The 24,120-nt window shown below is 47.9% G+C and overlaps 1 protein-coding gene across 1 annotated transcript in view; it reads left to right on the top strand.

Annotated features, from left to right (window-relative positions):
• The window catches only part of AQP9 (aquaporin 9), a 43,183-nt gene that overhangs the window by 4,434 nt on the left and 14,629 nt on the right, over nucleotides 1-24,120 (top strand). Inside the window, exon 2 of the mRNA XM_060755811.2 lies at nucleotides 19,882-20,008. Coding sequence (XP_060611794.2) covers nucleotides 19,882-20,008 — 127 coding nt within the window. The remainder of the gene's footprint in view (nucleotides 1-19,881; nucleotides 20,009-24,120) is intronic.

Here is a 24,120-nt window from a genome sequence, read left to right as displayed (position 1 = left end):
GGGGGGCAACCCCACCAGTATTGAGATTGGGCATATCGGGTATTTGTGCCCAATTTGGTCCGGTGAGTGAAAATACATCCTGCATATCAGATATTTATATACGATTCATAACAATAGCAAAATGATAGTTGTGAAGTAGCAGCAAAAATAATGTTATGGTTGGGGGTCACCACAACACGAGGAACTGGATTAAGGGGTCGCGGCATGAGGAAGGTTGAGATATAAATGCAATTCTATCCAGATTTGGAACCCAAAGCAAAGCTAGGGAAGCTCCCATGCAAAGATGCACCAAGCGCATGCATTGGGTGGTGCGTTCGGTGGCTTGGCTGGACTACACAATGCTTGGTTAATATTCCTCTCCAGTTCAGACTGTGCAAAAGAAGGCTGGTGGGAGACAAGGTTTGCACACCAACATTATTGATTTCCTGCAAACAGAGGCCAAACTATCAAACATGGGAAGCATGGAGAAAGGTTGATAGGACACCCAATGGCTCTCTCTCTCTCTCTCTCTCTCTCTCTCTCTCTCTCTCTCTATGGTGGTGGTCAGAGGGTCCAAATAGACGCCCCTAACCCTAACCTCTTTGGCCCTTATTGAAAATGCTCTATTCCTGGTTGGAAAGTGATTGTGCGGTCCTGACTTTGCAAAGGGTGGCTCTCTTCCAGAAACTTGGTTGTTTCATGTTCCCTAGGAAATTTTCAATGGTAAGCAAACAGTATTTTGGCGCCCCCCCCCCCCACCCCAATCAATGATATATTTTTTCTGTTCATTGTGGAGTTCTGTGTGCCATATCTGGTTCAATTCCATCATTGGTGGAGTTCAGAATGCTCTTTGATTGTAGGTGAACTATACATCCCAGTAACTACAACTCGCATATGTCAAGGTCTATTTTCCCCAAGAGCGCCCCCCCAGCCAATCATTGATATATATTTTCTGTTCATCGTGGGAGTTGTGTGTGCATATTTGGTTCAATTCCATCATTGGTGGAGTTCAGAATGCTCTTTGATTATAGGTGAACTATACATCCCAGTAACTACAACTTGCATATGTCAAGGTCTATTTTCCCTCAAGAGCGCCCCCCCCAGCCAATCACTGATCTATATTATCTGTTCGTCGTGGGAGTTCTGTGTGCCATATTTGGTTTTCAATCATTGGTGGAGTCAGAATGCTCTTTGATTGTAGGTGAACTATACATCCCAGTAACTACAACTCGCATATGTCAAGGTCTATTTTCCCTCAAGAGCGCCCCCCCCCCCACCAATCACTGATCTATATTTTCTGTTTTCGTCGTGAGAGTTCTGTGTGCCATATTTGGTTTCAATTCCATCCTTGGTGGAGTTCAGAATGCTCTTTGATTGTAGGTGAACTATTCTCCAGTAACTACAACTCGCATATGTCAGGTCGCTATGTCCAGGATGTTTGCTGAATGTGGGGGCATTGCAATCACTGATCTATATTTTCTGTCGTCGTGGGGAGTTCTGTGTGCCATATTTGGTTCAATTCCATCATTGGTTGGAGTTCAGAATGCTCTTAGATTGTAGGTGAACTATACATCCCAGCAACTACAACTCCCCAAAATGCCCCCCAAACTCCATCAGTATTCATATTTGGGCATATTGAGTATTCCTGCCAAGTTTGGTCCACATCCATCATGTTTGAGTCCCACATGCTCTCTGATGTAGGTGAACTACAACTCCCAACTGAAGGTCATGCCACTTCCAGAATTCTGCTGGTCAGTATTTTCTGTTGGTCCATTGGAGTTCAGTGTGCCTATCTTGTAGTAAGTGGAGTTAAGAATGCTCTTTGATTGTAGGTGAACTATAATCCCAGTAACTACAACTCACATATGTAAAGGTCTATTTTCCCTAAAGAGCGCCTCAAGAGGCACCCCTGGGCAAAATCAACTCTACTGCAAAGGCTTACTTTGCGGAATGGGTTGAGCTGCCCCTGTTTCTGTGGCTGCCACAAACTCGGCTGAAACAAGCCCTATGAGGAGCGGCTTAAGGAGCTGGGCATGTTTAGCCTGAAGAAAAGGATGAGAGGAGACATGGTGAGGGGCCGTGTATAAATATGTATCCGTAGGAGACCAAGGTGCTTGTTTATAGAGCTATTGTCCTCCCAACCCTGCTCTATGCCTGTGAGACGTGGACTGTCTACAGACGTCACATGCAACTCCTGGAACGATTCCATCAGCACTGCCTCTGGAAAATCCTGTAAATCTCTTGGGAAGGACAGGTGGGAAACATCAGCGTGCTGGAAGAAGCAAAGACCACCAGCATTGAAGCGATGCTCCTCTGCCATCAACTCCACTGGACGGCCACATTTTCCAGATGCCTGTCCACCGTCTCCCAAAGCAGTTGCTCTACTCTGAACTTAAGACGGAAAACGGAATGTTGGAGGACAGGAAAAGAGATTTAAAGGACGGGCTCAAAGCCAACCTTAAAAACTCTGGCATAGACACTGAGAACTGGGAAGCCCTGGCCCGTGAGTGCTCCAGCTGGAGGTCAGCTGTGACCAGCAGTGCTGAAGAATTTGAAGAGGCACAAGTGGAGGGCGAAAGGGAGAAGCGTGCAAGAGGAAGGCGCGTCAAGCCAACCCCAACCGAGACCGCCTTCCACCTGGAAACGAATGCCCTCACTGCAGAAGAACATGCAGAGCAAGAATACGGCTCCACAGGCACATATGGACCCACAAGAATACTGGAAGACAATCCTCCTTGGAAAACGAGGGATCGCCTAAGTAAGTAAGTAAGTATAAATATGTGAGAGGAAGCCACAGGGAGGAGGAGGGAGCAAGCTTCCTTTCTGCTTCCCTGGAGAGAGACTAGGATGCAATGGAGGAATGGCTTCAAAATACAAGAGAGGAGATTCCACCTGAACACGAGGAAGAACTTCCTGACTGTGAGAGCCGTTCAGCAGTGGAACTCTCTGCCCCGGAGGGAGTGTGGTGGAGGCTCCTCCTTTGGAGGCTTTGAAACAGAGGCTGGAGGGGCCATCTGTCTGGGGTGCTTTGAATGCAATATTCCTGCTTCTTGGCAGAATGGGGTTAGACTGGAGGATGGCCCAGGAGGTCTCTTCCAACTCTAGGATTCTAGGATTCTATAACTTCCTGACTGTGAGAGCCGCGTTCAGCAGTGGAACTCTCTGCCCCGGAAGGAGTGTGGTGGAGGCTCCTTCTTTGGAAGCTTTGAAACAGGGGCTGGGTGGCCATCTGTCAGGGGTGCTTTGAATGCAATATTCCTGCTTCTTGGCAGAATGGGGTTGACTGGATGATGGCCCATGACTGAGAGCTGTTCAGCAGTGGAACTCTCTGCCCCGGAGGAGTGTGGTGGAGGCTCCTCCTTTGGAGGCTTTGAAACAGAGGCTGGATGGCCATCTGTCAGGGGTGATTTTGAATGCAATATTCCTGCTTCTTGGCAGAATGGGGTTGGACTGGATGATGGCCCATGGGGTCTCTTCCCACTCTAGGATTCTAGGATTCTATGATTCTAGTGCTGAGTGCTGAGTCAGTGCAAAAGGGGAAGTTGCTTCAAGAGCCCCTGGATCTCTTCTCTGAGGGATGTCCTTTCTCCTTCCATGGCTCAATGCTATGCAATGCTGAGATTTGTAGTTTGAGGAGGCATCTACATCCTTTGGCAGAGAAGGGTCAAGGCCTTGCCAAACCACATCCCCTGTAACTCCATAGCATTGAACCAAGAACACTGAAGAGGATTCATTCTGCAACAGAGATACATCCTAGAATCCTAGAACCAAGAGTTGGGAGAGACCTCATGGGCCATCCAGTCCAACCCCCTTCTGCCAAGAAGCAGGAATATTGCATTCAAGCACCCCTGACAGATGCCACCCAGCCTCTGCTTCAAAGCCTCCAAAGAAGGAGCCTCCACCACATTCCTCCGGGGCAGAGAGTTCCACTGCTGAACCACTCTCACAGTCAGGAAGTTCTTCCCTCATCTTCAGGTGGAATCTCCTCTCTTGTAGTTTGAAGCCATTCCTCCCTTGCGTCCTGGTCTCCAGGGAAGCAGAAAGGAAGCTTGCTTCCTCCTTCCTGTCTCACATATTTATACATGGCCCTCATCATATCTCCTCTCAGCCTTCTCTTCTTCAGGCTAAACATGCCCCAGCTCCTTAAGCCGCTCCTCATAGGGGCTTGTCTCCAGACCCTTGATCATTTGAGTCGCCCTCTTCCTCTGGACACATTCCAGCTTAGAGTCAATATCTCTCTTGAATTGTGGTGCCCAGAATTGGACACAATCTTCCAGGTCAAGTGGTCTAACCAAGGCGGAATAGAGCACGGGGAGCATGACTTCCCTGGACCTAGACACGAGGCTCCTCTTGATGCAGGCCAACATCCCATTGGCTTTTTTTGCCGCCACATCACATTCCTGGCTCATGTTCACCTTCCTGTCCACGAGGACTTCAAGATCTTTTTCGCACGTCCTGCTCTCGAGCCAAGCCTCGTCGTCCCCCATTCTGTCTCTTTGCATTTCGTTCTTCCTGCCAAAGTGGAGTCTCTTGCATTTGTCCTTCTTGAACTTCATTTTGTGAGTTTTGGCCCATGATCTCTCTAATCTGTCAAGATGGTTTTGAGTCCTGCTCCTGTCCTCTGGAGTCTTGGCTCTCCCTCCCCATTTGGTGTCATCTGCAAACTGGATGATCCTGCCTTCTCACCCTTCATCATCTAAGTCATGAATGAAGATCCTGATCAGGACCGGGCCCAGGATGGAACCCTGCTTGTGGCACTCCACTTGTCACTTCTTTCCAGGAGGAAGAAGAGGAAGCCTTGGGGAGAATCACCCTCCGCTTAACCAATTCCAGATCCACCTCACCGTAGTTTTGTCTCGCCCACATTGGACTCGTTTCCTTGCCAGAAGGTCATGGGGGACCTTGTCCAAGAAGGCCTTCCTGAAATCCAGGCACGCTCCATCCACAGCATCATTCCCCGCATCTACCCAGCTTGTAGCTCTATCGAAAAAAGAGATCCGATGAGTCTGGCATGACTTGTTTTGGATCAATCCATGTTGACTCTTAGCGATGACCGCATTGGATTCTAAGTGTTTGCAGACCACTTCCTTGACCATCTTTTCCAGAATCTTGCCTGGTATCGACGTGAGGCTGACTGGACATGGGTCATTGTTTGGGTCATCCTTGTTTCCCTTCTGGAAGATTGGGACCACTTTGGCCCTCCTCCAATCTGCTGGAACTTCTCCCGTTCTCCAAGAATTCTCAAAGATGATTGCCAAGGGTTCCGAGATGACTTCCTTCCGCTCGTTCCTTCAATACTCTTCTAGGGTGTCGTTGATCTGGACCTGAAAGGGGACTTGGACTCATGGGGGACCTTCTCAAAGGCCTTCCAGACACGCTCCACCCACGGCATCATTCCCCGCATCTACCCAGCTTGTAGCTCTATCGAAAAAAGAGATCCGATGAGTCTGGCATGACTTGTTTTGGATCAATCCATGTTGACTCTTAGCAATGACCGCATTGGTTTCTAAGTGTTTGCAGACCACTTCCTTGACCATCTTTTCCAGAATCTTGCCTGGTATCGAGGTGAGACTGACCGGACATGGGTCATTGTTTGGGTCATCCTTGTTTCCCTTCTTGAAGATGGGGACCACCTTGGCCCTCCTCCAATCTGCTGGAACTTCTCCCGTTCTCCAAGAACTCTCCAAGATGATTGCCAAGGGTTCCGAGATGACTTCCTTCCGCTCGTTCCTTCCATACTCTTCTAGGGTGGAGTTGATCTGGCCCTGAAAGGGGACTTGGGCTCATTGAGAGCAGCCAGGGAATCCTGGACGACTTGTTTCCCAATTTGGGTTTGGATGTCCTCTAATCCCTCATCCGCTCCATCTTGCTGAGGTTGAAGATGACTTTCTTTTTGTGAGAAGACCGAGGCAAAGAAGGCATTCAGTAGTTCTGCCCCTGGATCTCTTCTCTGAGGGATGTCCTCTCCTTCCATTGCTCAATGCTATGCAATGCTGAGATTTGTAGTTTGAGGAGGCATCTACATCCTTTGGCAGAGAAGGGTCAAGGCCTTGCCAAACTACATCTCCTATATTTATTATTATATAATAATAATAATAATAATAATAATAATGTATGGTTGAATGATGTATTGTCAAAGGCTTTCATGGCTGGAATCACTGGGTTGTTGTAGGTTTTTCCGGGCTATATGGCCATGGTCTAGAGGCATTCTCTCCTGACGTTTCACCTGCATCTATGGCAAGCATCCTCAGAGGTAGTGAGGTCTGTTGGAAGTAGGAAAAAGGGTTTATATATCTGTGGAATGACCAGGGTGGGACAAAGGACTCTTGTCTGTTGGAGCGAAGTGTGAATGTCTCAACTGACCACCTTGATTAGCATATAATGGGCTGACTGTGCCTGGATCAATCTTTCGTTGAGAGGTGATGAGATGTCCAGAGATATATAAATATTATAATAATAATAATAATAATAATAATAATAATAATGTATTGTTGAATGTTTTTATGGCCGGAATCACTGGGTTGTTGTAGGTTTTTCCGGGCTTTATGGCCATGGTCTAGAGGCATTCTCTCCTGACGTTTCGCCTGCATCTGTGGCAAGCATCCTCAGAGGGAGTGAGGTCTGTTGGAATTAGGAAAATCTCCTGTACAGCTAATCTCTTGTAACTCCATAGCATTGGACCAGGGACACTGAAGAGGATTCATTCTGCAACAGTTTTTTCCTTTCTGTTTCCAGAAACTTGGATGTTCTAAACCTGTTGTTTTCGAAGAAGGAATTCTAGGCAGGCAGCAACTGGAATGGGCGGATTAGAACGAGAGCGCCTTTTGCTGCTGTGCATTACATTTGACAGCAAATGTTTTGATGGTGCAGAAGACTCATCCCCATGCAATCTTTCAGGGAGCTTCCAAACCAAATGGAGGCTTGCATGCAAACTCATTGGCTCCTCTGTTTTCGAGGGCAAACGGATCAAAGCGAGGCCAGGAAAGGACAACAACAAGCCAGACTGGAGCCAAAGGTTAGGAAAGCAGAGGGCGTGTGGCTGGTGAGCCCCAGCCTTTGTTTATCTGGGTCAGGACACAGCCTCCCAGGAAAGCCAAGGCAGGACTCAAAGGGGCCAGAGCCAAGAGGGAGGCAAAGCAGCCTCCACACAGGTTGGGGATGATGGGAGTCGAACCTATTCGAGAAGACTCCTCACTTCTGGAAGGGAAAGCCTGGGCACGTCTTCCTGGTTTATGGGTGGCTTGATCATTTGAGTCGCCCTCCTCTGGACACATTCCAGCTTAGAGTCAACATCTCTCTTCAATTGTGGTGCCCAGAATTGGACACAATATTCCAGGTCTGGTCTAACCATTCAAGCTAAACATGCCCAGCTCCTTAAGCCGCTCCTCAGAGGGCTTGTTCTCCAGACCCTTGATCTGCTCCCTCCTCCCTGTGGCTTCCTCTCACATATTTATACATGGCCATCATCCTGTCTCCTCTCAGCCTTCTCTTCTTCAGGCTAAACATGCCCAGCTCCTTAAGCCGCTCCTCATAGGGCTTGTTCCCCAGGCCCTTGATCCTTTGAGTCGCCCTCCTCTGGACACATTCCAGCTTGTCAAGATCTCTCTTCAATTGTGGTTCCCAGAATTGGACACAATAACCATTCAAGCTAAACATGCCCAGCTCCTTAAGCCGCTCCTCATAGGGCTTGTTCTCCAGACCCTTGATCATTTGAGTCACCCTCTTCCTCTGGACACATTCCAGCTTAGAGTCAATATCTCTCTTGAATTGTGGTGCCCAAAATTGGACACAATATTCCAGGTAAAGTGGTCTAACCAAAGCGGAATAGAGCATGGGGAGCAACAACAACAACAACAACAACAACAACAACAATAATATAAACCTAGACTTGGAAGAGACCCCAAAGAGGGCCATCTTATTATACTTCCTTCCCATCTCTTAGGAATGCAACACAATAAATACCCTTCAGGTGCAGTTGGAATTTCCTGGTTAATTGTTTTCAGGCCCACGGCTAAAAAGAAAAATAATAAAGCGCTTTGGAATTCAATAATAATAGCCGAGAAGAGTGTCTTTGCAACCGAAAGCCCCGCAGTGGGATGATGATGATGATGATGATGATGATTAGGGCTCAGTTGCCTTAATATAAGTATGTTGACTTTGGGCGCCAACCCCAATGTAACACTTTAAATGGCTGCAAAACTGGTAAAGGTCTGGTTCTAATCACTGGAAGGAACTCGGAACCGCTGGTTTATTTGTCTTTAATGGGTGGATTTTAAAAAGGAATCCTTCCTCTTGGTTCGGCACGCTTGGAGCGGGAAAGGAAGAGGCCGGGGCATTTTCTCACACTCCAAGAGCCACGGAATCCTAGGATCCTAGAGTTGGGAGAGACCTGGTGGGCCATCCAGCCCAACCCCAATCTGCCACGACACAGGAAAATAAATAGACATAATAATAATAATAATAATAATAATAATAATAATAATAATGTATTGTCGAAGGCTTTCAAGGCTGGAATTACTGGGTTGTTGTAGGTTTTTTTCAGGCTATATGGTCATGTTCTAGTGGCATTCTCTCCTGACGTTTTGCCTGCATCTATGGCAAGCATCCTCAGAGGTAGCGAGGTCTGTTGGAACGAGGAAAAAGGGTTTATATATCTGTGGAAGGACCAGGGTGGAACAAAGGACTCTTGTCTGCTGGAGCTAGGTGGGAATGTTTGAAAAAACCTGAAAAAACCTACAAGGACATCGAATCACCTCTCAACAAAAGATTGCCCCAGGCACTGCCAGACCATCAAATGCTAATCAAGGTGGTCAGTTGAAACATTCCCACCTCGCTCCAGCAGACAAGAGTCCTTTGTCCCACCCTGGTCTTTCCATAGATATATAAACCCTTTTTCCAAGTTCCAACAGACCTCTTAGGATGCTTGCCACAGATGCAGGCGAAACGTCAGGAGAGAATGCCACTAGAACATGGCCATATAGCCTGAAAAAAACCTACAACAACCCAATAATAATAATAATAACAATAATAATAATAATGAGTCCTTGTGGACAGCAAGTTAAACATGAGCCAGGAATGTGATGTGGCGGCAAAAAAAAACAATGGGATGTTGGCCTCAGGCATCAAGAGTAGCCTAGTGTCTAGATCTAGGGAAGTCCTGCTCCCCATGCTCTATTCTGCTTTGGTTAGACCACACCTGGAATATTGTGTCCAATTCTGGGCACCACAATTCAAGAGAGATATTGACTCTAAGCTGGAATGTGTCCAGAGGAGTGCGACTCAAAGGATCAAGGGTCTGGAGAACAAGCCCTATGAGGAGCGGCTTAAGGAGCTGGGCATGTTTAGCTTGAAGAAGAGAAGGCTGAGAGGAGACATGATGAGGGCCATGTATACATATGTGAGAGGAAGCCACAGGGAGGAGGAGGAGGGAGCAAGCTTGTTTTCTGCTTCCCTGGAGACTAGGATGCAAGGGAGCCATGGCTTCAAACTCCAAGCGAGGAGATTCCATCTGAAGATGAGGGAGAACTTCCTGACTGTGAGAGCCATTCAGCAGTGGAACTCTCTGCCCCAGGAGTGTGGTGGAGGCTCCTTCTTTGGAAGCTTTGAAACAGAGGCTGGATGGCCATCTGTCAGGGGTGCTTTGAATGCAATTTTCCTGCTTCTTGGCAGAATGGGGTTGGACTGGATGAGGGCCCAGGAGGTCTCTTCCCACTCTAGGATTCTAGGATTCTGAAGCCAATGAGAACTTTAGGAGGGTCTACCCCAGGAGGAGAGACCCAGAGACCCCACCAAAGAGGGATCGCTATTTTGGCGAGCACAGAGAAGCCTGATTTTCAGCAATTTTTATTTCCCTAAATTCCCAGAAAAAAGTCTCACCAAAGTTGAAGAAGCACCACCGATATGTTTTTATTAGCGATTCAGCTGAAAAATATGCCATCAAAATGGAGCCGATCCACCATCTCGCGGATACGGGGACCTGAGGGATTTCCGTATCCGCAGTTTGGGGAAGCGCAGGTTCGGTCACCCTGGAATGCCCGGGAGGCATCCTGGGCAGGCCTGCAGTCTCCCGCGGCCCAGAAAAGGGCTTTGATAGAACTCTCTGCCTCGGAGTGTGGTGGAGGCTCCTTCTTTGGAAGCTTTCAAACAGGCTGGATGGCCATCTGTCAGGGGTGATTGGAATGCAATATTCCTGCTACTTGGCAGAATGGGGTTGGACTGGATGATGGCCCAGGAGGTCTCTTCCCACTCTAGGATTCTATTATTATTATTATTATTATTATTATTAATTTTCCTTGGGAGGGGCCAAAAGGAGGGCCAACCTATGCCTGGCTCCATCCCAAAAGGCCTTCCAAATGGCCGGAACCGAAAATCCTCCAGATCCCCTTTCCCCATTTGATTATTTGGCGAAACCAAAGCAGGACGCCCTCCAGTCCAAGGCCACCCAGGCAGGAGGAGGAGGAGGAGGAGGAGGAGGAGGCTGTTGTTTCAAGGTAGCGGAGGAGCTTTTGGGAAGATCCTATTTATACTGGAGAGTCCTGTTTATGTATCTTGGAGAGATGAATGCATAGCTTAAGCGGAGGAGGAGGGGGGAGAGAGAGAGAGACGCTCCAAAGAGAAGAGAAGAGAAGAGGTGAAGTCGATAGGAACTTTAGAAGGGTCTACCCCAAGAGGAGACCCTCCACAGGGAGGAGGGAGCAAGCTTGTTTTCTGCTTCCTTGGAGACTAGGACGCGGAACAATGGCTTCAAACTACAAGAGAGGAGATTCCACCTGAACATGACGAAGAACTTCCTGACTGTGAGAGCCGTTCAGCAGTGGAACTCTCTGCCCCGGAGTGTGGTGGAGGCTCCTTCTTTGGAGGCTTTGAAACAGATGCTGGGTGGCCATCTCTCAGGGGTGATTTGAATGCAATATTCCTGCTTCTTGGCAGAATGGGGTTGGACTGGATGGCCCATGAGGTCTCTTCCAACTCTTTGATTCTATGATTCTATGAGAGACCCTGCAGCCCCACCAAGGAGGGACCGCTACATTGGTGAGCAAAGAGAAGGCTAATTTTAAGCAATTTATTTTCCCTAAGTTCCCAAAAAGAATCTCACCAAAGTTGAAGAAAGTGCCACCGAGGTTTATTAGGATGCAAAGCCACGATCATTCGTCAAGCAGAGCACGTGGTTACAGAAATAAAGGCCATTTTTATAGAAAATACAGAGTTGTGAGTTTCAAAATTCCCGCTCCCCCCTCTCGCCCAGCTCGAAGGGGATTGGCTGACGCGCAAACAGCTGGAAGGAGGCTTGGCCGTCCCCCATGCGTCAGGGCCAATCACAGGGCTTCCGTGGTGCACCAGAGCCAATCAGGAGGCTCCTGCCGCCTCAAAGCTCCAGCGAATCGGAAGGGAGGCAGGACGAAGGGATACTGTTGGGGTTCAGCCTCCGTGTGAACCTGACCCTGATTCTCTGATTGTATTTCGTGATGCAACAGGCTACTCAACATGTATTTTTCCCTGATGGTTTGGAAACTGTTGATTCTGAAGGCAGTGGCTTGGAAAGTGAAACTACACATCCTGATGAGAATGTTTCAGAATCAAGCGGTAATAACTCTCCAGAGGAGCTACCACCTTCCTTTTTTAATGATAGGAAAGGACAGATTTGGAAAAACAGGAGGGAATCACAGAGTCTGTGAAGGTCAAGTAGATTAAAGGAAAAGGAGGCTTCAAAGCCTGGAGGCGTGTCCCGAAACAGTTTCTTTAGTTTTATTTATTATTATTTATTTGCTTCATTTCTATACCGCATTTTTCAGCCCTTAACAGGCGACTCAATGCGGTTTTGGTGTGTTTTAAGTGTCTCCCCCCCCCCCCCCCCGGGCTGTCTCGTTAGATCAAGCATCGTTTAGACTGAGGCATTACCTTGGCAGATTTCCCAGTTCCCATGGCCTGCATTCCCAGAGGCTTCTAGTTTCCAAGTACGATTAGTGAGATGCTAACAGGTTCCAGGTTTTTATAGTGTTGTTTTTGGAATTTTGATCTAGTTCATAGATATTCCTGACTGCTGAATTTTACTGTGGCTTTTTGGACTTTGTATTTTCCTCAATTTTGTAACCATTTTTTCATCAATAAAAAAGGATTGTTTTTTCCTACAGTCAAGTGTGGTGGATTAATGTTAATAATTATGGTCTTGTTTCCTGATATGGGTTGCAACAATGCATTCTTGAGTGGATTATGGAGTTTAATATCCTGGAGGCTTATCGAGTCCGGAACTGGCCTGCCAGAGAAGCCAACTTTATTGTCTTGAGATGGGTCTGTGATAAGCATTGATCACTTAATCTGGGTTTTCCTTTTTCGATCAGATAGGGCACAAAGGGGAAAACTTTGGTGAATGTCTTTAGTGGAGAGATTTGAAAGAAAAATGGGTTGGGGGAAGAAGGACTTTCCGAAGGTCATCTTTCCCCCATTGATATATGATTAAAAGTTTGCCAAGCAAAAATCCTCTTGATGGCCCGACTCCGAAGTCAAGAAAGATAATTTTTGTTATTTTCCATGCAAGCAATGTCCTAAGATAAGGGACTTTTTTCAGAGGCAGGGCAACTTCCTTATGTAATTTCCTCAAAGAGAGGGGAAGGGGGCAAAAGGGTCAGGGCCAGGTCAAATACATGAAGGGAAATATAGAAATACAGGAGAAAATATGAAAATATAGAAATCATAATACAGAGAGTAAACCTAACTATCCTCCCCCAGTGTCCATAAAGGGAAATCTATCCCTGAGGGGGAAAGAGAGTCCCTCGTTTGTGAGGTGGGGGACCATCAGGAGCCCACGTGTGCCTCAGGTGGAAAAAGTCAAATATTTTTTGTGGCATGATTTTCAGTAATAAATTGGTTACCTTCTGCTATAAACATATGAAAATAGGGCATAAAGTCTTGATTAAATGATACACACCAATTTGACCAAGGCTTAACCTTTATTATTTGACCAAGGCTTAACCACGTTGATACCGGGCAAGATTCTGGAAAAGATTGTTAAGGAAGCGGTCTGCAAACACTTAGAAACAAATGCAGTCATCGCTAATAGTCAACATGGATTTATCAAAAACAAGTCATGCCAGACTCATCTGATCTCTTTCTTCGATAGAACTACAAGCTGGGTAGATGCGGGGAATGATGCCGTGGGTGGAGCGTGTCTGGATTTCAGGAAGGTCTTCTTGGACAAGGTCCCCCATGACCTTCTGGCAAGGAAACTAGTCCAATGTGGGCGAGGCAAAACTACGGTGAGGTGGATCTGTAATTGGTTAAGTGGACGAACACAGAGAGTGCTCACTAATGCTTCCTCTTCATCTTGGAAAGAAGTGACAAGTGGAGTGCCTCAGGGTTCCGTCCTGGGCCCGGTCCTGTTCAGGATCTTTATTAACGACTTAGATGAAGGGCTAGAAGGCAGGATCATCAAGTTTGCAGACACCAAATTGGGAGGGAGAGCCAATACTCCAGAGGACAGGAGCAGAATTCAAAGGGATCTTGACAGATTAGAGAGATGAATGGCCAAAACTAACAAAATGAAGTTCAACAGTGACAAATGCAAGATACTCCACTTTGGCAGAAAAAACGAAATGCAAAGAGATAGAATGGGGGACGCCTGGCTCGAGAGCAGTACGTGCGAAAAAGATCTTGGAATCCTCGTGCACAACAAGTTAAACATGAGCCAGGAATGTGATGTGGCGGCAAAAAAAGCCAATGGGATTTTGGCCTCAGGCATCAAGAGGAGCATAGTGTCTAGATCTAAGGAAGTAATGCTACCCCTCTATTCTGCTTTGGTTAGACCACATCTGGAATACTGTGTCCAATTCTGGGCACCACAATTCAAGAGAGATATTGACAAGCTGGAATGTGTCCAGAGGAGGGCGACTAAAATGATCAAGGGTCTGGAGAACAAGCCCTATGAGGAGCGGCTTGGGGAGCTGGGCATGTTTAGCCTGAAGAAGAGAAGGCTGAGAGGGGATATGATAGCCATGTATCAATATGTGAGAGGAAGCTACATGGAGGAGGAGGGAGCCAGCTTGTTTTCTGCTTCCCTGGAGACTAGGAGGCAATGGAACAATGGCTTCAAATTACAAGAGAGGAGATTCCATCTGAACATGAGGAAGAACTTCCTGACTCTGAGAGCCGTTCAGCAGTGGAACTCTCTGCCCCGGAGTGTGGTGGAGGCTCCTTCTTTGGAAGCTTTTAAGCAGAGGCTGGATGGCCATTTGTCAGGGGTGATTTGAATACAATATTCCTGCTTCTTGGCAGGATGGGGTTGGACTGGATGGCCCATGAGGTCTCTTCCAACTCTTTGATTCTATGATTCTATGATTATCCAGCCTGGTGTCCTTGCCCTTAGCAAAACTATAAGTTACTATCTCTTATGGGGGGGGGATCATGTTTGACTTCCAAGGCAAGGCCATTGTTTCTCTTCCTGCGATGGGATCCCTGGCAGGAACAAGGAGGGAAGGGCTGGAAGGTTTTGCCATCTGATTTTGGGTGAGCAATTGAGCCCACCAATGAGGAACTGGTAAGGAATGCCTTTTGGCAACACATCAGGGCACGGCACCAGGCACAAGCAAGGACCTGGCAAGCACCGCCTCTGGGATGTGCCAAACTTGGGTCAAAGGGTTGCCCTCTTACCCTATTGACTTGAATCTAATGCTCACCTTTTTTGGCTGAACTGCCTCTCCAGAATCAAGGTACGCATTAGATTCATGTCGTACGGCCATCTTTGTGCGGAGCCAAAGCCAAAGGAGCCTCTGGAGCTCCTCATCTCTAATTGAATGGCTACGGCTCAATGCAATGCGAACCTGGGATTTGTAGGGTTTTTTTTGAGACCCTAAATTGGGTCTTCTTAGGTCCACATCACGGGGACACATGAGGAAGGAGACAGTCCCAAAAAAGATCAAAAAACAAGGTTTATTTTAGTTTCTTCATGAAGAAGACGGACAGCCTGGCAGCATACGCAGATGCTACCCTTCAAGTGACTGCCGCGACTCTCCTCTTTTTCTGCTGACTTTTATACTCAAATAAACAAGAACATTTTTTGTTCATGGAAAGTACTCTCTTTCCAGCCCCTCTCCCTTGACCTTTTGATGGAAAGTACCTTCTTGTACCTGCAGACTCTGCGCTTAACCGCAACCTTTGAACTTAACCACAACACAACTACTTCCTATGTAGACTTGAACTGTGTATGACTTCTACATGGGACATCTTGTCTCTCAAAAACATTTTCTTCCGTGTTGCTCCTTTTCTACAGAGAAAGGGTATATTTCTGTTTTGCTGTTAATTTCATTCAAAGCCCTTTGCTTAGTGTTTGCAAATTTCACTCAAAGACCTCCGCAGAGGGACTCCTAGGCAGAGGGTCATAGAATCCAAGAGTTGAAAGAGACCACGTGAGCCACCCAGTCCAACCCCCTTCTGCCATGCAGGAAAAGCACCATCCAAGCCCCCCCAACAGATGGTTATCCAGCCTGTGTTTAAATGCCTCCAAGGAAGGAGTTTCCACCACACTCTGAGGCAGAGAGTTCCACGGCTGAACATCTCTTCTTACGGCTCATGTTCCCTGTCTTTTGAACCCATGTCTCCATTGAGTCCTAGTTTCCAGGGTTGCAGAAAGGAAGCCTCTCCCTCTCCCTTAGGACACCCTTTCACGTATTGAGACGTGGCTCTCATGACTCCTCTTAACCTTCTCTTCTGAGGCTCTCTCCTCTTCATAGGGATTTATAGTCTCCAGACCTTGGGTCCTTTGAGTCTCCCTCTTCCTTTGGACTCCTTCCAGCTTAGAGTCAATATCCTATTTGAACTGCTTTGCCCGGAATTGGACATTGTATGATTCCAGGTAAAGCAGAAGGGAGAGGCGCCAGGACTTCCCTGGATCTGGACACTCGACTCCTTTGGATGCAGCCCAGAATCCCATTGGCTTTTTCAGCTGCTGCATCACACTCTTGGCTCATGTTCGGCTTGTTGCCCACGAGGACTTCAAGATCTTTCTCACATGCAACTCTGTGGTGGAGCCAGGCATATCTTTTCCATTCATTTTCCTGCCAAAGTGTCGGTGTTCTGTCATGCGCTGGGCCTGTAACAATTGACTTTGAGTAGGAAGTGCACTTTGAGCCCAGCGGGAAGCCAGGGTGCCTCGAAGAGAGGCCCTCAAGGGTTTTCCTGTAGAAATGGTCTTAGAGTCTTTAATGATTTAACAAAGTCCTTTATTATTGAACAAATTAAACAGATACTTCTCCAATCTTCAATGAGTCAAACAAACGCTTCAAGGCTTTGAGTCAACTGATGGCTTCCTTACTCTTGTCCTCAAGGGACAGGCAACTGTCTTCGTTAACTGTTCTTTCACTTTAAGAGGAAAACCCTTTTTTAACCTCTCCCAGGCTGTCTACTATCTAGACCAGTGTTTCTCAACCTGGGGGTCGGGACCCCTGGAGTGGTCGTGAGGGGGTGTCAGAGGGGTCGCCAAAGACCATCAGAAAACACTGTATTTTCTGTTGGTCATGGGGGTTCCGTGTGGGGAGTTTGGCGCAACTCTACCATTGGTGGGGTTCAAGGGACTCTTTGATTGTAGGTGAATTATTGAAAAGGTCTTTGAGTGAAATTTGCAAATGCTAAGCAAGGGGCTTTGAATGAAATAAACAGCAAAAGAGAAATATACCCTTTCTCTGTAGAAAAGGAGCAACACGGAAGAAAATGTTTTTAAGAAACAAGATGTGACATGTAAAGGTCATACAGAGCTCAAACCTACATAGGAAGTAGTTGCGTTGTGGTTAAGCCAAAGGTTGTGGTTAAGCGCAGAGTCTGCAGGAGGTTCTGTGTGGGATGTTTGTCCCAATTCAATCATTGGTAGTGTTCAGAATGTTCTTTTATTGTAGACACACAATAAATCCCAGCAACTACAACTCCCAAATGTCAAGGTCTCCACCAGTGTTCACATTTGGGCATATTGGGTATTAGTGTAGAGTTTGGTCCAGATCCATCATTGTTTGAGTCCACAGTGCTCTCTGGACGTAGGTGAACTACAACTCCCAAACTGAAGGTCAATGCCCACCAAACCCTTCCAATCTGTGTGCCAAGTTTGGTTCAATTCCATCGTTGGTAGAGTTCAGAGTGCTCTTTGATTGTAGGTGAACTATAAATCACAATAACTACAACTCCCAAATGTCAAGGTCTGTTTTGCCCACACCCAAAATGTCAAGATTCTATTTCCCCCATCTCCACCAGTGCTCACATTTGAGCATATGGAGTATTAGTGTAGAGTTTGGTCCAGATCCATCATTGTTTGAGTCCACAGTGCTCTCTGGACGTAGGTGAACTACAACTCCAAAACTCAAGGTCAATGCCCATCAAACCCTTCCAGTATTTTCCGTTGGTCATGGGAGTTCTGTGTGCCAAGTTTGGTTCATTTCCATCATTGGTAGAGTTCAGAGTAGTCTTTGATTGTAGGTGAACTATAAATCCCAGCAACTATAACTCCCACAGGACAAAATCACCCCCCTCCCCAATCCCACCAATATTCAAATGTGGGCGTTTTGGGTATCTGTGCCAAACGAGGTCCAGTGAATGAAAATACCTCCTGCATACCAGATATTTACATTACTATTCATAACAGCAGCAAAATGACAGCTATGAAGTAGCAACAAAACTAATTTTATGGTTGGGGGTCACCATAACATAAGGACCTGTACTAAGGGGTCGTGACATTAGGAAGGTTGAGAACCACTGATCTAGACCTTACTGATGTGGGTTCTACTACCGGATTCAAACTGTGTTTTGAGCCCCAAGTAGACCTACCAGTCAAGGCTTGCAGATTCTCCAGCTGGAGTTATTTGGGTCTGTAGAAACCTTTTAGGGCAGTTTCCCTCAGATGCTGTAAGGCTGAGAGGCTGTGACCTCCCTGCCAGACCTTTGAGACTCTTCTCCCCGGAATTCTTAAGAAGTGAAACTTTTCTGCGGGGGAAGCTACTTGTGCCGTTACACCCAGACACTTTTATAAAACCAAAACTATGATGTGCTGTTCCCTATGTCTGGATGAACTGCCGGTGACTTTTCCTGAGAAGATTGAGATTCTCAGTAACTGAGTCTATTACAAGTTCTGAACATCAAAAAAGATTTTTTTTCTCAAAGTTGCAAACAGAACAGTCAATTGATAAACCAAATAGATAATTTCTCCTTTCTCTTCTCCACCAGTTACTGAGTCAGCCTTTCCCCAAGTGGCAAAGGGATCCAGGGATCCTTCACCCTAATCCAGAGCTCTTGTCTTTTAGAAAGAACAAATCTTTCCCTGTCTATCTAAGCTTTAGATTAGCCTTGGAGATAAGGCAATGCAGTCTCTCCCTCTCTCTATTTATTTATTTACATCTTTTCTATTCCGCCCTTCTCCTCATCCCGCAAGGGACTCAGGGCGGATTACAGTGTACACATATATGGCAAACATTCAATGCCAATTTTTGACATACAAACATATACAGACATACACAGAGGCTATTTAACTTTTTCTGTCGCTTTCCTCGTCCATCTGTGACGCTAATGAAGCACTTCCACATTCCCCGCATGCTTCCCTGCTGGAATGCTTTGCTGGAGTCTTCTTTTTATGGCCTCATAAATCAGTTAATTTAGCCTCCCCACACTTTAAGGTGGTGCCTTATTTTCCTACTTGACAGATGCAACTGTCTTTCGGGTTGCAAAGGTCTGCATTTATTTATTTGGGGTTCTTTTACCCCGCCCTTCTCACCCCGAAGGGGACTCAGGGCGGCTTACAAAAGCAAGGCACAATTTGATACCTGCATCATAAAAACAATCAAACACAAAATTACATCAATACACAGTTAACACCAAATATACATTATAACCATAAAATCAATAAAACCAAATACAAACCCAGTTTCTCCTCTTACATGGTCAGCGTTCGCTACTCATAGATCTAGTTTTACGTTCCACTTCATCAATCCTGCTGGTCTTACTCGCCTGGTTGTCTGATTTAATTGCCAGAGTGCCCAAAGGCCTGGTCCCATAACCAAGTCTTCACCCTCCTCCTGAAGGCGAGGAGGGATGATGATGCCCTGATTTCCCCCGGGAGTGAGTTCCACAGGTGGGGGGCCACCACTGAGAAAGCCCTGCTCCTCGTCCCCACCAGCCTCACTTGTGAGAGTGGTGGGGTCGAGAGCAGGGCCTCCCCAGATGATCTCAGACTCCAGGGTGGGACGTAGAGGGAGATACGTTCGGACAGATACACTGGACCGGAACCGTATAGGGTTTTGTAGGTCAAAACCAGCACCTTGAATTGTGCTCGGAACTGAACTGGCAGCCAGTGGAGCTGGCACAACAGGGGGTGGTATGCTCCCTGTATGTCGCTCTGGTGAGCAGTCTGGCTGCCGCTCGCTGGACTAGTTGAAGTTTCCGAACAGTCTTCAAGGGCAACCCCACGTAGAGAGCGTTGCAGTAGTCTATTTGGGATGTAACAAGAGCGTGGACCACCGTGGCCAGATCAGACTTCCCAAGGTACGGGCACAACTGGTGCACAAGTTTTAATTGCGCAAAAGCTCTCCCGGCCACCGCTGAGACCTGGGGTTCCAGGCTCAGCGATGAGTCCAGGATCACTCCCAAGCTGCGAACCTGCGTCTTCAGGGGAGTGTAACCCCGTCCAGCACAGGCTGTAACCCTATGCCCTGTTCGGCCTTACGACTGACCAGTAGGACCTCTGTCTTGTCTGGATTCAATTTCATTCCCCGCATGCTTCTGAGTAAATAGGGAAATTGGGGTTGTTGTTGTTCTTGTGGTCGTTCAAGTTCTTTTGGAGTTGGGAGGGCTGTGTCCGGCTCAAGGGCGGTATTTTGGGGGCCCATGATCCACACCGTGGAACCAATGTCTTCTTCTTCTTCTCTTCCCGCACTGCAGGCGCTGGGCTGTGGCTGCGTGGCCCAGTCTGTCCTCAGCGGAGGGGCCCTGGGGGGGCCGCATGTGGCCTCCTTCAGCTTTGCTCTGGCCGTCACCATCGCTGTCTACACCGCAGGAGGCGTCTCCGGTAAGTTCCCGCTACCACAAAAACTGGCCTGTGTTTGTGGCCGAGGGACAAACCAAAGAAAGTAACGTGTAGAGGCCAAAGGGGCACTGTGCTGCCACGCGCTGGGTCTGTAATAATTGATTTTTTCAACAGGACGTGCTCTTTGTACCCAGTGGGGAGCCGGGGTGCCTCGGGCGAGAGGCCTTCAAGGATTTTCCCATACACAGTCTTTAAAGGGCTTGAAATGTTTAACAAAGTTCTTTATTATTGCTTAGGTCTTCAATAAAACAACAAACACTTCTTGGCTCTTCAACACATTAAACAAATGCTTCTTGACTTGCCCCAAAATGGACAGGCACTTTGCTTGGAGAACTATTTCTTTCTTTAACAAGGAAAACCCTTTTTCAACCCCTCCCAGGCAATTTACTGTCTAAGCTTTGCTGATGTGGGTTCTACTACCGGTTCCAATCTGCGTCTTGGGTCCCGAGTAGACCTACCAGTCAAGGCTATGTAGATTCTCCAGCTGAAGTTCTTTGGGTCTGCAAAACTTTAGGACTGTTTCCCTTGGATGCTGTAAAGCTGAGAGACTGTAAGCTGTAAATTTCCCCTGGAATTGCTGCCCTGGATGTTGTAGGAAATGAAGCTTTTCTATGGATGGAGCTAATCCACATCCTGTAGCTTAGCTTTCCACTATAAGACTGAACTAAAGATGGCTCCATCACTTCCCATGGCCCCAGGGAAAGGGGCGGAACCAAAACTTAACAATCATAGGATCATAGAATCCTAGAATCACAGAGTTGGAAGAGACCTCATGGGCCATCCAGTCCAACCCCATTCTGCCAAGAAGAAGAATATTGCATTGAAAGCATCCCCGACAGATGGCCATCCAGCCTCTGTTTCAAAGCCTCCAAAGAAGGAGCTTCCACCACACTCTGAGGCAGAGAGTTCCACTGCTGAACAGCTCTCACAATCAGGAAGTTCTTCCTCATGTTCAGGTGGAGTTTGAAGCCATTGTTCCCTTGCGTCCTAGTCTCCAGGGAAGCAGAAAGGAAGCTTGCTCCCTCCTCCTCCCTGTGGCTTCCTCTCACGTATTTATACATGGTTAATGACCATATTACACAAATCTAATGCACACTTTCATTTTGGGAAGGGTGTTTAGCTCCAAAAGGTGAGCATTAGATTTGAGTCAATAGGGTCGCCTGATGCTTCAGTATTGCAGCACTTTCATGCCAGGCCAGACTCCTGGGATCTGTAGTTTGGAGGGAGTCTCTACATCCATGTGCAACATCCATCCCTGTGAAGTAGATTTAGATTGTTCGGTCCCGTCCAGTTACCGTCCAGTTTCGAACCTCTCGTTCCTGGGCAAGGTGATGGAGAGGTCAGCAGCGGAGCAGTTGCAGCAGTTCCTAGACGACACAGCAAGACGAGATCCCTTCCAGTCCGGCTTCCATGCGGGGCACGGGACAGAGACTGTGCTGGTCTCCATCAGGGATCGCCTTCGATGCCAGCTTGACCAGGACGGGTCAGCGCTGCTTGTGTTATTGGACCTCACAGCAGCATTGGACACAGTCGACCACCATCTTCTGACCCACCGCCTTGCTGTTGCTGGAGTGAGTCAGGGGGAGAGCTTTGAACTGGCTCCCCTCCTTCCTTCACAACCGTGGAGAGCGAGTGGAGAGGGGAGGCCTGGTCTCCGAGAAGTCTCCTCTCTCTCTCTTGTGGGGTTCCTCCTCAGGGGGCCATTCTCTCCCCTCTCTTGTTTCACATCTCTATGCGACCACTTGCTCAGCTGGTTCGAGGTTTTGGGCTGGAGTGAGACCAGTACGCGGATGACACTCAGCTGGTGCTGAAGATGGGAGGCCGACCGGACTCTGTACCCGATTGTTTCCATCTGTGCCTCATTGAGGCCGTGACTGGATGGCTGCGTGCCAGCAGGTTGAGGGTGAACCCAGCAAAGACGGAGATCCTATGGCTGGGTCGACCGGGCAGTGGGGACATCCAGCTGCCCACCTTGGATGGCGAGGCGCTATGCCCGTCCTCGTTGGTCAAGAGCCTGGGAGTCCTTTTGGACCCTCTTTCTGCTGAGGATGGAGGCCCAGGTCTCTCTCCGCCGTGAGCAGAACCGCTTTCTTTCTTCCACCCGCGGCAGGCTAGACGGCTGGCCCCCTCCCTGTCCAGGGACGACCTGGCTACGGTGATCCAGGCCATGGTCATCTCCAGACTGGACTACTGTAACGCCCTCTACACTGGCCTTCCTCTGTCGGTGATCCAGATGCTCAAGTTGGTGCAAAATGCAGCTGCTCGGCTTCTTGTGGGAATTCCGATGAGATGCCACATCACCCCAATCTTACTACTAATTGAGCACCGGATCACTTCCAAAGGGATGGGACTCCCCTTGAAGGCCTTGCATGGTTTGGAGCCGATGTCCCTGAGGGACCGCCTCACCCCCTCCCAACCCCAGAGATCCCTCCGCTCTGAGGACCAAGATCTACTGGAAGTCCCCAGTGTCAAGACCTTGTGTCTAACAGCAACTCACATAGGAAGTAGTTGTGTTATGGTTAAGCCAAAGGTTGTGGTTAACTGGATGAGAGCTAACAAACTGAAATTGAATCCAGACAAGACAGGGATCCCTCCGTTCTGAGAACCAAGATGTACTGGAAATTCCCAGTGTCAAGACCTTGTGCCTAACAGCAACCAGACACAGAGCCTTCACAGCAGTGGCCCCATCACTCTGGAATACTCTGCCACCCGAAGTTCGTGCCTTGCAGGACTTATCAGCTTTCTGCAGGGCATGGAAGACATACCTGTTTCGACAGGCTTTTAATGTTTGATATTGTTGTTTTAAATTGTATTCGATTCTAGTTTGTTCTTGTAAGCCGCTCCGAACCCTAGGGGAGTGGCGGCATATAAGTTTGAATAATAAATAAATAAAGTATGTACCCAGAGATAAGGATGCGCTCGCATGAATCCTCTTAAAGGGCCACTTTGGGACTTGATGAGGAGAGAAAATGGGGATGATGGGGATGCCAGGCATTCCAGATAAGCATGTGCCTGTCTAGGGGGACAATGGGGACGGTGGCCTTGGTCCTCTCCTGCCATTGCTAACTGAGGGCAGGAAGACACAGACTGGCTCTGTCAAAATACGAGATGAATAAGGCCTCAGACTGCCCTTCATTCCAGACTCCGGCGCATACTTTCCCTGCAGCCCAGATTTGCAATTGCTGAAAGAGATGAAAATTGTGCTGCTTTGACTCAAAGGGAAGTGTGGAGCCACGCCGGTTTGGGGAGCCCCCTCTCAGTGGCCGTTAGAGCCCTTCCGCCAGGGAGGAGACCCCCGGGTCCAGCCCTAATGGGGCCTCTTTTGCACATCAGACGGGCGATGATAACACCCTGACCCTGGGCGCAAACACAAAGAGCGGGCCTTGCCCTCCCGTCCAAAGACTGATGCCACTTGGCCGCAGGCTACGAGCAAGCGGAGGGCTTTCTCTCGCAGCAACGCGCAGCAAAGGCATTTTCATAGAATCTTAGAATCCTAGAATCAAAGAGTTGGAAGAGACCTCGTGGGCCATCATCCATCCAACCCCATTCTGCCAAGAAGCAGGAATATTGCATTCAAAGCACCCCTGACGGATGGCCATCCAGCCTCTGTTTCAAAGCCTCCAAAGGAGGAGCTTCCACCAAGCTCCGGGGCAGAGAGTTCCACTGCTGAACGGCTCTCACAGTCAGGAAGTTCTTAAAATCCTAGAATCCTAGAGTTGGAAGAGACCTCCTGGGCCATCATCCATCCAACCCCATTCTGCCAAGAAGCAGGAATATTGCATTCAAAGCACCCCTGACGGATGGCCATCCAGCCTCTGTTTCAAAGCTTCTAAAGAAGGAGCCTCCACCACACTCCGGGGCAGAGAGTTCCACTGCTGAACGGCTCTCACAGTCAGGAAGTTCTTCCTCATGTTCAGATGGAATCTCCTCTCTTGTAGTTTGAAGCCATTGTCCCATTGCGTCCTAGTCTCCAAGGAAGCAGAAAACAAGCTTGCTCCCTCCTCCTCCCTGTGGCTTCCTCTCATATATTTATACATGGCTCTCATGTCTCCTCTCAGCCTTCTCTTCTTCAGGCTAAGCATGCCCAGCTCCTT

The sequence above is a fragment of the Anolis sagrei genome, chromosome 9 (assembly GCF_037176765.1).
Source record: "Anolis sagrei isolate rAnoSag1 chromosome 9, rAnoSag1.mat, whole genome shotgun sequence".
NCBI lineage: Eukaryota > Metazoa > Chordata > Lepidosauria > Squamata > Dactyloidae > Anolis > Anolis sagrei.
The sequence above is the reverse complement of the archived record's forward strand: the minus strand, read 5'-3'. Positions and strand labels throughout refer to the sequence as shown.